At 47.0% G+C, this 16,794-nt stretch overlaps 1 protein-coding gene across 10 annotated transcripts in view; it reads left to right on the top strand.

Annotated features, from left to right (window-relative positions):
* Positions 1–16,794, top strand: part of IL1RAPL2 (interleukin 1 receptor accessory protein like 2) — a 344,696-nt gene that overhangs the window by 7,416 nt on the left and 320,486 nt on the right. For 3 of the 10 annotated variants that reach the window (XM_035325341.1, XM_035325346.1, XM_035325345.1), the window contains one exon: positions 12,660–12,760. In XM_035325341.1, the coding sequence (XP_035181232.1) occupies positions 12,679–12,760 (82 nt within the window). In that variant the 5' untranslated portion in view covers positions 12,660–12,678. Of the gene's footprint in view, positions 1–950; positions 1,118–1,830; positions 1,990–2,915; positions 3,027–3,113; positions 3,230–12,659; positions 12,761–16,794 lie in introns of those variants that run through there. The other 7 variants (XM_035325348.1, XM_035325343.1, XM_035325342.1 and 4 more) reach the window with 6 other exon arrangements.

Raw genomic sequence — 16,794 nt, 5'->3', positions numbered from 1 at the left:
GATCATTTTCACAATGGGTTGTGATGAGAGCAGAATAAGGGGAGCAAAATAAGCTTAAAAATGTTCAGTCTGTGGTATATTCCCCTCATTTTTATGAATTATGTATGCATTGTTACAGTGTGGCACAGTGTATAATTACCTTTTTTGACTTACTATAAAATGCTAAAGTATGCTTAATGATAGTGCTTTATCTATTGATTTAAAACCTAAACATAAATCCAAGGTATTATTCAATATAGCTTCACATAACTATATTTCAAAGTTCGTGGGATGCTTTATATCTAGGCTTTTAATCTCTTAATTCAGCTAAAAAGTGACTTGAGTAAGTGACTTGATAAATAATTTAAAAAATAGCACCTTTACACTGTAATCATGCCGGGAGAAATGAAAGAGTAGCTGAAGTGTCAGAGGTTATAAATTGCAGCAAAAGTATTAGCATCCTGGTGCAGAAGTCTGTGTCACACGGAGAAGCGAGGTCTCCTGGCAACGTATTGACTCTTCCTAATTAGTAAAAAGATTTATACAGGCGCTAAAAATGGGCCAGTTTATTGATCTTTGTCACCTCCCTGCGCTACAAGAGTTTGGCTCATTTACTTGAGGGAGGAATACTTTGTGTGGGCCTGGGCCGGGCCTGGGGGAAGTCCCCGTGCCTGTGCTCGGCCTCGCTTTCTGGAGCAACATGGCACCACGCTCTCGTCCCCCAGAGGTTTTAGAGGACGGCTGTACCCTGAGAAATGCCTGAAAATGCTTGTGTGACATCTGGAGCTGGTTTGCTCAGCGCAGAGGTAAAAAGATGGTGTTTCTATTTCTGCGTGGCTGAGCAGGATCCGGCTCTTCATGGCCGCCCTGGGAAGAGGCAGCCGAGCCTGGGGAAGGGAAGCCGGGGGGGGCACAAACTGTCCCGGTGAGGCCGTGGGGCTGCGAGCGCCTGAGGGCGACGCGAGCGGCGGGGCCGGGGCCGGGGCCGGGTCCCGCTGAGGCCGCCAGGGGGCGCTGCGGGGCCTGGCAGAGCGGGGCGGGCGCACCTGCCGTCGGCGGGCGGGCAGCGCCGCTCCTCAGCCCCGCGCCTCTCCCCTCAGCCCGCCGGCATGGAGGCGTAGCGGGGAGCCGCCAGCAGGTAAGCCCTCGTTGCGCGGCTTTCTACTCGAAAGCTCCCCTCAGAAAGAGGACGGGGGGATAAAAAAGTTGGGACGGGGCTCGGAGGCTCCGTGCCCCCCGGGGATGAGCTCCCGCCGCCCTCCGCTCCTCTCCTCAGGGGGAGCGAGCCCCGCGGCGGCAGCGGGGGGCTGTGAGGGGCGCTGCCCGGGGGAGCCCCGTTAGCGGCGGCTCCTCACCGAGCGAGGACCCGCTGCGGGGAGCCGGCAGCCCGGGGGAGCCTGCCGGGGTTCGCTGCTCAGCCCCCCGGTGTCCGTCCCCCGGCAGCCCCTTGCGGCGGTGGCAACGGGACCGGTCCCGGTGAGTTTGGCAGGGCGTGAAGTTCCTTCAGGGAAACGTTTCCGAGCCGTAGTTTGGCAAAGTTACCCCGGGGCGCAGGGCAGCCTCAGCCCCGGTCGGGTCAGCACCCAAACTCGGGTTTGTACCGCACCCTGGCAGCACCTGGCTTTTTATTTTTTATTTTTTATTTTTTTCCCTCTGTGTGTTTGCACTCTGTTGGTTTTATTCAAGTTATTTAAAAAAACTCCGTGTTCAGTGTGTGGAGGGGCTGAGGCAGCGGGACCTCACCACACAGGGCAGCCAGGAGCAGCAGGACGGGGGCTCGGCACCCCCAGGGCTCACCCAAGGCACTTAAAAGCGAGCACTGTGTCAGGGCTTACAACAGTGTGTAGCTGCTCCGCGCTCTGCGTTCGGACACCTCAGCTGCAAGAGCAGGCAGCTGCCTGCCCTGCCACCGTGCCGGGTTGAGGGTCCCCCCGGGCATCACGAGTGTGGCGAATCTGGGGAGGATGCGGTGCCCCATGAGCCTTGGTCATGCCGGACCTGAGGCAGGAGGTAAGGCTGCAGAGGGAGTCTGACAGCGAGTCAGGTTCCTGCTGTGCAGACGCTGCTGCCGAGGAGGAGACGGAGGGACAGGCTGGGATTTGGGCTCCGCGAGCCAGCACAGCAAACATGAGAAGCAAACGCGCCTGTCAGTTTACTGAGGCACAGGCAGTGCTCAGCTTTGGGGCTCGGCGAGCCCACGGTTAAGGAGAGGCTGCAGTTGGTGACGTCCTGCGTGGCTTTTCAAGAAACTCCCAAGGATCGCCTCCGTCTGAGCGTGCCCCTCCGTGCGGGGGAGACCTCTTGCAGGGGGAGGCCGGGGCTCGCCGTGGCCTCCCCGTGGAGCCCACGTGTTGCTAAGCAGCAGCTCGCACCTCCAGCAGGCTCCCATGTGAGGCAGAGAGGGGAAACCTTCCCCTGCGCCAGCTGGAGCTTGCCAGCCAGCCCCCGAGGGTGTCGGGAAGAGTGCGTCCCGTGTGTGTGCACGAGCTGCTGGCCTCCTCCTGGGTGCCGGCGGGTTGGGAGCATAGGGATGGCTGCTGATGGCACCAGGCCGTATCCTCACCCCCCTGCCTGGGCTGTGGGCAGGTGCGGGAGAGAAAGAGGAACCTTCAGTGTTGGTTGCTCTTTCTATAAGGCTCCAGAGTTCTCTGCAGACTAGCCTTTTACTTCCACGGTACCTGGAAGCTCCTAAGAGATCTGTCTTCAAATTGTTTGGTGATTAATGGGTTAGCTGTTAAACACCTAGAGGGATTTGCTTTCATGTGATGTAAGGAAAAAGACGCAGGTGAGCCACATGAGGGCATTTAGCCAACTGGTTAGCGGATGCCCCACAGCTGGTGGAGCTCCTGAACACACGTGGTTTCAGCTTTGTCTGAACTGCTCGGTGTCTCGCAGAGCAGGAGCAATGGAAAATCTTTTAGTCCTTGGAGCTGCTGGAAGCACTTTGAAGCAGTAACTGAAGCTCCTGGAAACCTGTGTGTGGGGACTTGAGCTCCAAAACAGACCCTGAGAGGGCGAGGAGGGATTCAGAAGCAGGTGGTGAGAAGGTGAGCTTGGCAGAGGGGCCGTTCTTGTGCCACACATCACTTGTGGCTACAGGGCAGCTGAAGGCAGGGAGTGGCAGTGCAGGAGGGGGAGGAGGAGATTTCCTGGTCGGATGGAGGCTGGAGGTCTGGGCCTCAGAAGAAGCCAGACTTCGCAGCCTGCAGTCCCCACAAGTGGCTGCAGAGGAGCGAGGAAGCAGAGGCAGGTAGGAGCGTGCACACTGGGCTCCAGCTGTTGTTTGCACTAAGGAGTTTATCACGTCAGAAGTCTGGGTGTTGTGCCTTACCACTAGTATGAGAAACTCAAGTCTCTGAGGGTTTAAGAGTGTGTGTGTGTGTGTAGGTGTCGGGCTTCAGTTCTGTGTAAAGAGCTGGGCAGAGATGCAGGTAGGCTGCTGGTAGGCATGGGAAATCGGGAACTGCATGTCAGGCCCATGCCCCTCAGGGGCTGCTCTGCCTGCAGGGAAGTGACAGAAGCATGCAGGTGAGGCTCTCTGCCTGGGACGGTCTCTTAAAGGCATTTGGTTTGATTGCATAGGTAGTTTGTTCCCTGACTGCACAAAACCAGAGAGGGAAGGGTACGTGCTACAGTTATCTGGTTTAGAGCTACAGAGAACAGTGCCTTCTGTGTGGCATTTGGAAGAGAGAGGCTGTCTTCTGGTCCAGATTCTGTGTGTCCTGGGTTGAGAAGTGCTTGTGGAGGCAGAGTTACGAGGAGTACGTCTCTGCCCTGTAGAGCCAGTAATCCCTGCTGGCTGGAGGCTGCAGAAGAGGGAGGCTGCCAGGGGTGGCTGAGTGAAAGGGCCCAGAATCCGTGTTCGTAACGAGAAGTACAAATAAAGCACTTGAGACGTATAGACTTCTCCTGCTCTCCGTTACATTTGGGCTGTGAGTAATCTCTCACTCAAACTGAGGCTCAAGCTGAAAATATCAGGGGATGCTAAATTGTCAACACTATTAAACAGCCTTAAAGAGCTGTATGGGAAGCTGTGTCTGTGCTCTCAATTTCTGAGCTTTCCTCAACCAACGTGAGTCTGAGCTATTTATCAGGAGGTCTTTAGTGCTGGAAGGGAAGTGAGCATTTAAACTCTATCACAAAATAAGGAGGCACTTTAAGAGGCCATTTGCTTTTCATGGTGTCCAACTGAGAATAAGTCTTCCTTTAAACAGCCTTGAAAAGAAAACAAAGGGAAAAGATCTTGCCCTTGCTGCAAATAATGAAAACCTTGCTGCTAGCTTTGATGGTCAGGGATTCCTCCAGCATCTTTCGAAGCATCTGGTACTTGACCTAGGTGAGCCCCCCCTGGAACTGGCGGAGGGCTGAGGGCTGTGTTGTGTTTGGTGGTGAAGGTGATGGGGGAGAGACTGTGTTAGGAACTTCTGCAGGTCTCTATATTAACTGCGTATATCTGTATCTTTATATATTTTTTGCTAATCCTTTCTCTTCCTATCTCCTTCCACCCCAAAAGCACCACAGGAAGAGGGATTTCCTCCCCCCCCTTTCCCAATTACCAAGATTAGCTATGTGACAGAGCAATTCCAGGGTATATAAAATACTGATTTTGATTTGCTTTTGGCATGCTTCAGTACAATACCACATTGCTTGCAAGATTCCACAAAATATCTCAAAGTCATGTTTTTTTTTGTTTGTTTTTTAAGCAGTTTCTCATAATTCTCAAATTCTGGGGGTTTTGTTTGTTTGCTAACGTAAACTGTTTTCTCACGGAGAAACGTGGCAAATACGTGGAGATAAAGGATATAGCCTCTGGTTATGTAAGGAGAAGAAATCCCTACCAAGGATGTGTTTTTCTCCAAGGTAGTAGGAGATAGTGAAAGCGACTCGCCTTTTGCCACCAGCAGAGCAAAGTGCCCTATCTTGCTTCCCTGGCACTAGTAAAAGCGTGTTTTCTGAGCAGTGTAACAGCTGGCACGTCATCTTTTCCTGCTAATTCTGCCTGCTTTGAGCGTTACATATGAGGGAAGCATGTCGCTGTGAGTGAGACCAAGGGCACGCTGCCTGCAGAGTTGTTCTGTAGCTTGTTTCTTTAATGTCCAGGAGTGAATGTGAACCAAATTTGCCATGAATAGTGCAAATATTGTTACTGCATAGACAGTGCAGAGGTGTGAACGTGTACAGCAGCAGATAGAAACTCGATCCGGCTGCCGCTTGTAACGACTGCAGTCTGTCTGCGGTCCCAGAAAGAGCACTGATGAAGGCACTGTGAAAGCAGCTTCCCTCTAAAAGCAGGGAGCGTTTCAGCATGCAGATGGCAGCCCAGTCTAAAATCTTGTTCTGTGGTGCGCCGGGCACCTCTGTAATGAGCCTTGAGGAACACAACGGGAACGAGAGGAGTGTGTGGGAGGGGGGGAGAGGAGGGCTATGCTATATTTCAGGATTGAGACCTCTGCTTGAACTGTCTTTCTCTCCATTTTTAATAGTGTTTCTACAAAAGCCGCTTGGGGAGCAAGGTTGGTATGACTATAAAGAAGCAAAGCATCTAATCTTTTGGCTTAATGATGCTCTTGCGTAGGCTGCTGTGAATTGGAAGCCTTTCTTATTGATGTTAGAGCGGTGAGTGAGTTTTGAAATTGGCGTGGGTGAGAATGGACTTTTCTCATCTCTTTTAATCTGAAATGTCTTATCCTTTTGTGGCTGAAACTCCGTAGAGGAGATTTGTGCTCATTGGCATGATCTCCTCAAGCACTTTGGAGGCCAAGACTGTGACCTGCTGGTGGTGTTTGCTCCAGGGGTCAGCAGCTGACGAGATGGAGCCAGGTGTAGCCGTGGGTTTTCACCAATTTACAGGCTTCAGAGCTGCTGCTAAGCCCTTTGAATTCTCATCAGCCACTTGTTGTTTTTCTTTCCCCACCACCCCTGAAAGGCAGGGCGTTGCTCTGGCTTCTTCTCCTTCAGGAACTCTTTGGCTCTAACTGCATCAGCTTCAGGGCTTAGGCTGATTTGATCCTTAAACTCACCCCAGTACTAGCACGCTGGTTTAGCTTTCCAAGCGTAGACCATCTCCCTGTTTTCTCCTGCCCCCCCAGGTGACTTTTCTGTGATCTTTGAAGTACTTCTGCGGAGTTAGAAGAGGCTACACCCCGCTCTATAAACATAAACCTACTGGGTCTGGCAATCTTTACATTGCCTACAGTACTTCACGTTGCCTGAGGTACTCTATTGATTAAACCACAATCTGCAGAAGTAAATATATGTAGAATATTAATAGCTCCTACTCTAGGGGGGGAAAAGGGCTGTAAATTAATAGATCCATTATGCTGACCTCATAAACCAGGAGCATTTGAAGTACAGCTGTAATCCTCCTCCCACAACACGTATTTCACTTTGAACATCTATAAAAGGCCTGGACTACTCAAATTTAAAAGCTGTGATATGGGCCGAGCATACCCATATATCTTGGGTTGCGTAGTTAGCATATCGCGAAGTTAAGGCTGGAACAATAGCTCTCTGTAGAGCCCATGGTAGTGGTGAATCAGTACATCATCGATGAGGCATCTCGGCATGAGACTTTAAAACACAAAACAAAGAAGCTAGCGTTCCCATTCCTTTGTTTCTGTTTTTTCTACTTTTCTTCTGCATTTCCACTTGCAGGAGATGCTGCGCTAAGGGAGAAGAGGCGTATGATTCAGGGATTTGCAATGCAATATGAAGCTATAATGAACTTGAATTCTGTATGACTGAGTTGCTTGGGGAATCAAGGTCAGTGTGTGGTGTGAGCTGACAGCACTTGATCTGCTAATCAGTGCTGGGTAGGTTTAGCTCTTTTTTGTTTGTGAATCTGTTAAGATGGGCTGCTCAGGTTTGTGTTCAATTATCTTAGCAGAGATTCAGGTGAGTGCCTTTAGTATGTGTTCATCACTGACCCTTCTGGTTAGCATTTTGATTCTATTGATACTGGAAGCTTTTGTAGTATCTCGGGGCATTTTTCTATTTTCTGCTCTCTTACTTTTTTTCCCCTGTAAATGAGCTCTGAAGGCAGCTGTCGGTTCAGAAAGTTCCTGCAGGAAAAGGTTCTTGTGTTAATGCTTGCAGGGTTTTCTCAATACAGGATGAACCAGCAGCTTGCTCAGCGTTGAGCCTGATGCTTTAACACGCCTAAAACCACTTCTGCTTCTTGCAGCCAGGAGCGTTAATGGCATGAGTTACTGTGTGGAGGCCATCCATGGTGATTTTTGTGCCTGCTGCTGAAGCCCAATTTTTGTTTTGCAGTTACGCTGTAAGATGCCTTGTAAGGCTTTAAGATGCTGCACGTAAATACCGTCCGAATGGCAACCTAGAAGATACCAGCTTTTCAAAGGAAGCATTCCAATCTTTCAAATGAAACCTCAGTGTTAACACCTAGGGGGTGATGCTCTATGTTTCTTCTGAAATAACTGATAAGATTGAGTTTACCTGCTTCACACCACAAAAGAGCTGGGGCTTTATTGCTTGTTCCTTTTCCTCCACACCCAGACACACAGCTTTTGGAGGAGTCCTTACAGACTGTAGTTGGACCTTGTCAGGTTCTCTGCTGTGTTTACCCCAGTTTTGCATTTTTCATAGGATTACAGCTGGACCAAGAGAATTAGCCCAGTGTGAATTTAGCTAAGGACCAGAGCCCAGTGGAGCAGCGCTGCCACGGAGGCTCTAATCCAGCCAAATGAATGCTGAATGCATGCTGCCTTGTAGAATTAATGTTCATTGCATATTTAGATGACTTAAGTGGCTGGTTATGATGGTGAAGATGCACAGCGGATTAGGTGAAATGAAATATTCTTTGATGCTCATTGAGCAACAGAGCGAAGAAAGGTGAGTGTCTCGTACCAAGTAGAGCTGAGGACGTGATATTTGAGCTAGCAGGCATCTCTGATTTTAAATATTCTTTCATGATCAGGGTGGCAACAAAAGGGACTGGTGCCCGTTCTGGATTGCTTCCATCCAGCACGCTGTTTATACCAACCCTTTTCAGTAATACTCAGCTCAAAGTTTGGTGTGTTGGCAAAAGAAGACCTGAGGGAGAATTGTCATTAAAATAAAAAGCCTTAAAAAGTGGAGTGGGCAAATGACTCGAAAAGAAACGAACATAAGTCACCATCTAGCATACTGTAAAGACGCCGAAAGAATTACTGTTGCCATTTCTTCCTTTGTGTCTGGGGTGAAAACAGTAATTTATTTCCCTGAGATTTCTGAACACCAAAACCTGACAACTGGAAACCACTGAAGAGGTGGGCTGCTGGTTTTAATGAGCACCTTCTGCATCACAGCTTCTGTGGAGGAACCAGAACCTACAGAGCCTCGTCAGCAGGTCTCAGCGTGTGCACGGGCGTGTGCATGAGTGCACGCACACACCACTTCTCTTGCTTTCCCTTCCAAAGGAACACTGTATAAAGCAAAGCTGGGGGTAGAAATTAGAGCAAAACTAAGTTATGTTTAAAGCAGGGACTCGGGAATCTCAGTGCTGGGCTTTGTGCAGAATGTTAATGCTCCACTTGCCTTCCTGTTTCTAAACACTTTCTTCTAACCTTGTCATTTGATTGAAATTCTTCTGAGTCTTGAAAGCTATACGAGCCGAAGTGGGTGCTAGAAGGACAGCAAGCAGCGCACAAAGGAAAAGGAATGCAATTTCCCAAGGCCTCTTTTCTGAGGACTCAGAAGAAAAGAAAGGGCTAAGTTTGTCAGCACTGATGAAGACCATTAGGCAGCATATGGGAGTCAGTTTTTTTCTTGCCTTTCTTTCCTTTCTTTTTTATTTTTTAAAGCAGAATTAGTGCTACATTGCAGCCTGGTCCTCTTAGTTCCTGGGTGCTCACAGCACAGTCTGGGAAAGCTGCCTGGTTGGTCTGCAGCATCATAACGGTATGAGGAGGGAATAAACAGCCTTGTTAGCAGTGGAATGATTGAGAACAAAATTTTGACGCCTTGCTTGCCCTATGCTTTTGCCTCTGATAAGTAAACCAACCTTTTGCGTATCTCCATGCAATTGCAACCTGGCAGGTCATGCCAGGGCTGGATTCGCTCAGTGATTCTTTCAGCCTTCCCAACCAGCACACGTTATTCTGTGTCTCTTCCCTCCTCTCAGTGGTCTTGGGCAAGTTAGCTGTAAACAGCATTTCTGTATATCCTTAGTAAGGAAAATATCTTCTTCACGCTTTTGGAACAGGTCCTGAACTTGGTCCTCCTCCTGTGAGGTGTGCCCAGCAGTATGTTGTTCTTACAGCTGTGAGTCCCTGCTCGCAGCTGCTTGGCGTTGGCAGCATCAGAGTAAGCAGCTCCTCGGGGGAATGCTGCTTGGTGTCTGAGGGGAACGATTCTCATTGACAGGAGTTGCTCAGCTCCATTTCTGGTACCTGGGGCTTCTGCTGCTGTGCCTTGGCTCAGGCCACATGTTGACCAGCAAAGCTGTGTGCTCCATTTGGGCTTTGTCTATCCATTGCTAATGGGTTGAGCTGTCGGTATCTGCACATGGGGGTGGTCTCATCACCTTATGGTTTCATCATGTGTTTCAGGTGGATGTGAAAGCAGATCTGCGTCCTGCTGTGCGTGGGCTTGTTGGGCATGTGGGTGCCGTCCCAGCTCAAGTCCCTTGGGTGGGCAGCAGCGTACACAAAACCCTTGCTGGTATTGTGGGGGAAAGGAAGAAAAATGCACCAAGACATACTGCTAGAGTAATGTTGCCTACAGCTTCATGGGGGAGCAGGTTTGGGGCACGGGTTTCACGACTTGAAGGTCTGTCTGATGCACCCACATTTGTGTTTCAACCTAGATGTTCCAGGTTTCGTGTACAGATCTTAGATCTTAGTTGCACAGTCCTAAATGTTGAAGGTGTCTGAGAACCTGTCACACATAGCAGTGGAAGATGGGCGAATAAGGGGGTTTTGGTAACCATTTTCAAAGGCAGAGTGACCGAAATTATCTTTTGTCCTTTTATTTGAAATAAAGGGGGGAAGGAAGAGAAATGAGGAATGCGTTATTATACAGGTACTTCGGTAGCTTGTAGATAATCCTAAATGGAAACACTTTTTAAGAGAGCGTGTATTCGCACCAGGAAAGGGAGCTTGGGGTTTTGCAGCTTAGCTGTTTCATGGAGAGCTGGAAGTGGGGAGGAGAAGACACTGCCAGGCATGAAATGAAATTTTAATATAAAATTCTGTTAAAATCAATACTTAAATCTTGCAAGCTCCTAGCTGTAACCTGCTTTTTATGAAATGTGCTTCCAACTGGAGGGTATTATGCTGTCATAGGAGGTTAAAGTAGATGCAGGAGACACAAGGGGAGCCTTAGGCTCAGCCACCAAAATCTCCTTCTGAGCAAGTGCAGAGACTTTCCTAGACACATGCAGCCCTCCTTTTGGCTGCTTGGCGTTCTTCTGGGGGAAACGGGTCTTTTACTGTACCTTGTGTTCTTTGTCACGTGGTGTGCTGAAAAAGAAAGATGTATGATAGAGCAGTATGAAAAGCCTTGTGGTCTTCGAGCTGTCTAGCAGCGGATGGAGGCAGTAAGCAGCTGAGCCACCGGTCGTGCTGGGGTGCCTGATCCTGCCTTCTGCTGACGTCTGGGGCAGTGAAGACAGCACTTCAGGCACTGCTGTGTGTTTTTGTGCCAGCTCCAGTGGGGCTGCGTCAGGTGTGACGAGCTGGAGCTCAGGTCTGCAAATAATGAAATGGTGGAGCAGTTTCTTGACCTTCTCCTGCTGTATTTTGAGTTTTGCTGGTGCAGGTACAGGCAGCGGCTGCCTTGGGGAGGCCGGGTCTTCAGAAAGCAAAGCTCCTGCTGATGCTGACAGAGCCAAGAATTTTCCCCTATCCCTAGCATGAATGTATGGCAGAACTTGCTTTGAATTTGTAAGTGTATTTAATGCAGCATAGCTCATTTGGGGTGGAGATGAAGGGATCCCCATGAACAAAGAGCTAGGAGTTACATACCTCAGCTGGAATAACTGGAGGGAGGCAAGTGGAGAAAGCAATTTGCAAAGCTACACTTGAAAATCAGTCTAGCATGCCGTCATCATTACAATTATCTGTCAAAAGATTTAGTTCAATTACTTTTTTTGGGCCTCTTGTCAAGATGGCCTTGCTTGTTTCAGGATTTTGATACTCCAAGGAGAGGTTAGGGAAGAGCGAATACTAATTCTCCCATTAACCACTGTCAGCCAGCCTTCAGCGCGTGCTATTCCTCGCGTACTCCTTTGGTTCTTCAGCGTCGTTACCTGGGGGAGTCAAAAGGCATAAAGTGCCCCGGGGAACATGAAATGCGGCGGGGGGGGGGGGGTAATTGCCATCGTGTAAGAGATTATACATGGTTCCTTACAGTGCCTTCATACAACAGTGGGCTGGTAGTAAAATTACAAGGGAAGAATACTTGATGCAATAAGCTCAAATTAGACTGAATAATTTTCAGAGCACTGCAGGATATGGCGCTCTCGCAGCCTTACCATGCTGAGCAAATGTTTGGAGCTGCCGGGGTCTGGGCTGGTCCCAGCACTGCAGGTGCCACGGACTGGGCTGGGAGGATGCGATACCCCCTTTAAAGTTTGCCTCTGCTCTGTTGGCCTTTGTTTTCCCTGCTCATGCAGGTGGTTTAGTGCTTTTCCACTTAAACTGTAAAATGTTTGCTGATTATTTTGATGCAAGTAGTAATTCCATACTGGTTTAGATAACTGCTCTGTATCTAAGAATAAGGGTCCTGATCCCTGTCTGTATCCGACACGGAGATGGATTCCTGGGGTCTAAGTACATCAAGCCACTTAAAGGCCTGTGACTTCAAGCTAAGCATATAATTGAGGACTCTAGCTTGTAATTAAGCATCTCTCTTTTCCATTCAGAGAAGGAGGAGGATGGGCTTTGCTGAGTTCAGATTCATTATGCCTGTTTTTAAGTACACGTACGGAGCCTCTGTTTGCTCTTCCTGTTGCTGTGTTTTCTTGAATGACCTTGTACTTGTAAATGAAAACAAAATTAGCAACAGTAATTATATAAAACTCTGTGATATTAAACTACTTTTCTAAAAAATGTATGTGTTACAAAGACAGTAAAATTGCCAGGAGAGAATAATTTTAGTTTAATAAGTTTAATAGGAATGCCAAGGCCTGCATTCATTGACTTCTGAATTTCATTCAGCTGCCTTTACCTCATTTCTTAGGAGAAATATCTGCAATTGCACTACTTCATTGTAGGAGCTTTCACAAGCTCACTAGTGGGGAAAATAAGGTTTCTAAGAGAAATTGCATGAATAACCTACTCTGATATTTTCCCACACAATGTAAAGTTTTGTTAAAGCATGTGGCTTGTTTGTATTAAAAGTAGTTATGAGCACTGGGGTCTCCTCCTTGATAACATATAAAAAACTGCCACATTAAACCCATGTGGTTTCAGATAAGTTTAGCAAAATAATATTTTCAAAGTGTCACTTAAAAAAAAAAAACAACACAAAAAAAAACAACTTTTGTGTGATAGAGATAAATTATTCATAGACAGTTAGTTTGAACCATTATGTTTTCCTACCTCTGTATAAAAATAAACCCAGAAGTCACTAGACTCAGCCATTGCCCTGCAATGGTTCTTTGAGAAGCTTTAACTGTAGCTGCTGCTTTGTTGTGGTGAAGAGCTGTGATTCAGACTTGTACTATGTTTGCATTTCAGCTGCCAAAGAAAGTGAAAGATGAAGCCTCTTGTTCTCTTGGTTCTTGTGATCTGTACTGTAGTCAGCATGAATTTGAAGCTTGTGTCAAAGAGAAATTCTGGTAAGTCACAGAAAAAATCTTTTTACTTTTGAATCTGGACTTAGTGCTCATGCAATCAAGCATTTAAATGGCTGCTTTTTGTCTTGCATATGTACTTGCTCTCTCCTGAAAAACAAACAAAACAGTGTCTGCTTACCAGATGTTACAGGATGAATTTTATCACTATAATGTTCTGTTGATGTCACTTAAGCTATTTCAAAATGTCCTTATGTTTTCTTAAAGGAAATATAAGGGGGTGGGAAAGTTGATCTGATTGAAAGCCCGCCAAAGTAGTGATGAATTTGACACTGTGTTAACATCCAATCTTGTGCTCATGCTAACACATTTTCTTAGCTGTGGATGTGGTTCCTGATGACTTCTAGGTCTGGGTGGTTTTTCTGTACATTTGAAATATACAGGATGGTGAGCAGACAGCTGGGTTAGCTCTGGCCTTGCCTGGTGTTGTCTGTCTGCTAGAGCCTTGTGTATGTGGACAGATAACTGATACGGTCCTGCAATTCTGAAATAATTCCCTTTGGCATTTTACATCTTCATATAGGGAGGTAGTATAGGGTAGAAGTACTTTTAAACTTCTGTGTTAGCTTCATTGTCTCCCCACTAATTGTGTGCTGCACATACAAGTGTGCGGCCTTTGACCTTACTGTCCTTCAGCAAACACTTCCAGCAATTCAGGTACATACAGAAAAATCACTGACTTATTTGCTGTGGCCAATTTAAAGTTTAATTTCTGCCTTTTTTTTTTTTTTTTTTTTTTGAGAATGTAGAAAAAATAGATATTGGTCTGTCCATAATAAAGAACTGGTTCCCCCATCCCAGGCCAGGAAATGTTTGTCTGGGAATCACCAGATCCTAGGCTGAATTCTTTTTGCTGGGCTAAATGTGTAAATGGATGTTGCTAAATCAAACTAGTCCACAGCCTTTTCTTGTGGTTATTGTGAGCCCTCTTTGCCCTGGAGAGCAGTTATGGAGATCAGGTCTTGGCTACAGCATGGATCTTGATCTAAAGTCTGTTAAAGGCAGTGGCATTCCTATTTTTCAAAACTGCTATTCCTGGCCTGGATGGGAACCCCTGTGAGATCCATAATCTGTATAATTTAGCAGCCTTGATTCACTGATGCCAGGCAATACCACCTGGCTGCAAGGAAAGGCCTTTGCATTTCCTTTATCAGAAGTACACCTCTGTAGAAGGAAAATGCCTATGGTTATCAGCATCATTCAGCTGATAGTTTACCTTTAATTATATTTTAGTATATTGTATTTTTTTTTAGCTCCTTTCTTTGACTGACTCTGCAGAATGCCTTCTGTTATTGGCAGCTGTTGACAGTATCAATTCAGGTTGAGCACTGGTAGGAAAAATGCTTTAATATGTTAGACTGCTTATTGCTAAATATAACCCCCTGTAGTGAATAGTTTGTTCTGTTTTCTTCCCATTTAATTGAGCCGGTATATGTTGAGCATAAGATGAAGGGGAAAACTGCACATAAAGTGAAATTATAGTTTCTTTGCAAGTACATGATCGTGTAGTTGGCTTTCACCTTTCAATATTCATTCTCGTGTGCTGATTTTCAGGTTGCTGTGTTGAACAAACTATTGATTTTTTTTTCTCTTTTTCTTCTTCCAGCACATTGTGTGTGAAATGCATTTTCTGTTTCTGTAATTTCAGAGCTTGGAGCAAAATTGGTAATTTGACTCCCTTTCTGAAAGGGCCTTTAGATATGAAGTACTGCCACTTGATTGCTTGGGTCCTCTCTGAATGCTAGGTTGTGATGGGACAGGTGCTGCTGAATTTTAACTCTGTGTGGTGTAAGTAAAAGACTGGGATGGGAAAGGAAAGCCAGGAAAGGAAGTGATGAGACCTTATTGCTCAGTGGGGTGACAGTAGCTGTGGCACCCTGGTGCTGTGGTTCAGGGGCTTTTTTTAACTGATGTCTTGGTAAAAGAGCATGGGAAGGGGAAAGTAACTTTGTGGGCAGTTGCACTGCGGTTTGCATGGCAGGATGTCTGATAGCAGCAAGGCTGGTTTCGCTGTAGCTGAGAGCAGGAGTGGACGGTGTGCCCAGATGATTCCCTGTGGACAGGAGCTCTGCAGCTGTGCTCTCCTGGACGCTGTCAGTCTGTGTCGTGCTGCCTGTATGGGGATGTCGAAGCTGGTAAGCATTCTTGAAAGGGGAAGGGAAATTGTGTAGACGTTTACGTAGAGCTGTGTGTAGCAGTGCATGGAAAGTGCTGACAGCGGTGATAAAAGCAGGTTTTGACTACTAGGGCAAGAAACCAGCAAAACTGGGGTATCTGGGTCTTGGCTGACCTACATAGACTGGCATGTTTCCAAGGAGTATGTAGAATTGTAGCATGAGTGGCAAAAATTGTGATTAGTGTTGAGTACAAGAGCAATTGTGAGGTTGACCTGTGTGTGTGTAATATCACATAATGGATTATACCTTGCTTAAAGGTAGGGAGAATCTCAGGAGAGCAGAGTTGAAGAGGACTTGGCATCTTCAGAGGATGGTGGGAAAATGTACCTTTGAAGCCAAGGGATGGAAATGCAAGGGGAGAAAGCTGAAGATGAGATCTCCAGATAGCAAATGCAGACAGTGCACAGGGGCTGGGCAACAGGCACGAGGTGTTAAAGAGCTGTCCAGGAGAGGAGTGTCTGAGATGTCAAAAAGAAGGTGATGAAATGGTGTTCTAGTTGCAGGCGTACAATTAAAGCTTCCTGAAGAAATGATTCTCATGGAAGGAGGGAAAAAACAAACCAAGCAGAACTGAAATAAATTTGTCTTGTGTGTCTTTGCTTGTGCTTTGTTATGAATTCAGGTGTTCGTATTTCCATTTGGAGAGGACAAACAGGAATGCACGTGAGGGCTATGGATAGGTTTTAGAGAACCTTGCAATGCTGCAAAAATAACATAGAAACTTGGCTTCTTCTCAGCTGAGATGCTGTGCCAAAATAATTAAAATGGTTGAGCTAATTTAATTATGCTAGTCAGATTCTTCTTTACAGGCAGCAACTTCCAGATGCTCCAGAAGAAATCTGTCATGTCTACAGAGTAATGATTGCTGTTTGTGGTGGAAACAGAAGAGTTTGCCTCAAGCATCTGTGTGAATGGAGTGTTGACTTGAGTTTCACAAGCATTTCTTAATATGAAAAAGCTCTTCTGAAAGCTGCAGGTCATCCTGTTTGCCTGCTTTGAGAGGTGAAACTGAGCAACCAGCTAATGCTGGGACTGCAACCTTAGTGATACCCTGGAAAAGTTTTGTAGGTGGAGGTTATACAGATACACTGGGCTGTTAGGCTCCCAGCTGGTAGGGGATTTCCTTTTAATCTGATTAAATGACTTATTCTCCCAAGCCTTTTGTATGCAGTGCTTTGATAATTGTCAGAGAGAATATAAAGCCAATTAAACATCAGTGCACTTTTTAAGCACAAGATTTTTCAGATTAGAGATTGACTTATAGACATAATTCCATTAGTGACTAATTGATGCCCTTTATACCTGCTGTATTTATTTGCCGAGCTGCAATACCCCATCCCAGCACACTTGGGCTCCGGCGGGCAGGCCTGCCTTGTGCAGCGGAGCGTGGCATCCCAGAGCTCTCTGTAGGGCTGCTGGCTGCAGAGCCGGGGTGGTCTTGTGCAGGTCACCAGGGCTTCCTTGGCTCAAGCCTGGCATTGATAGGTCTTCCAAGCTACAAAACCAGTCTTGTGTCTTCTCCGTGTTGCACCAGATGGATGCTCTCTGGGGTTCTGCTCTTCTTCTCTTTGTCTTGGGGCCACCCAAATGGCAGTCATGTGTCTCTGAGCCCCCCTGCCCCGAGATGCCCCAGCTGCGTCCAGTTTTGTCACCAGTGGCTTGGGAGACAGAGGGCTTGCCTTAGCATCATGCCCTGCTGGTATGGGCACGGGCAATTTGTCTTAAACTGGTCGTTGAATTAAATTCTTAAATGACAGTGCTTGGGACTTCAATGCATTCATTTTAATGTAATCATGTGCTTCAATGTATTCATTTTAAACCTATTGGCTTGGTATTTCCTGC

The sequence above is a fragment of the Oxyura jamaicensis genome, chromosome 4 (assembly GCF_011077185.1).
Source record: "Oxyura jamaicensis isolate SHBP4307 breed ruddy duck chromosome 4, BPBGC_Ojam_1.0, whole genome shotgun sequence".
In the NCBI taxonomy this organism is placed as follows: Eukaryota; Metazoa; Chordata; class Aves; order Anseriformes; family Anatidae; genus Oxyura; species Oxyura jamaicensis.
Note: the sequence above shows the minus strand (reverse complement) of the source record. Positions and strands in the feature narration are given on the sequence as shown.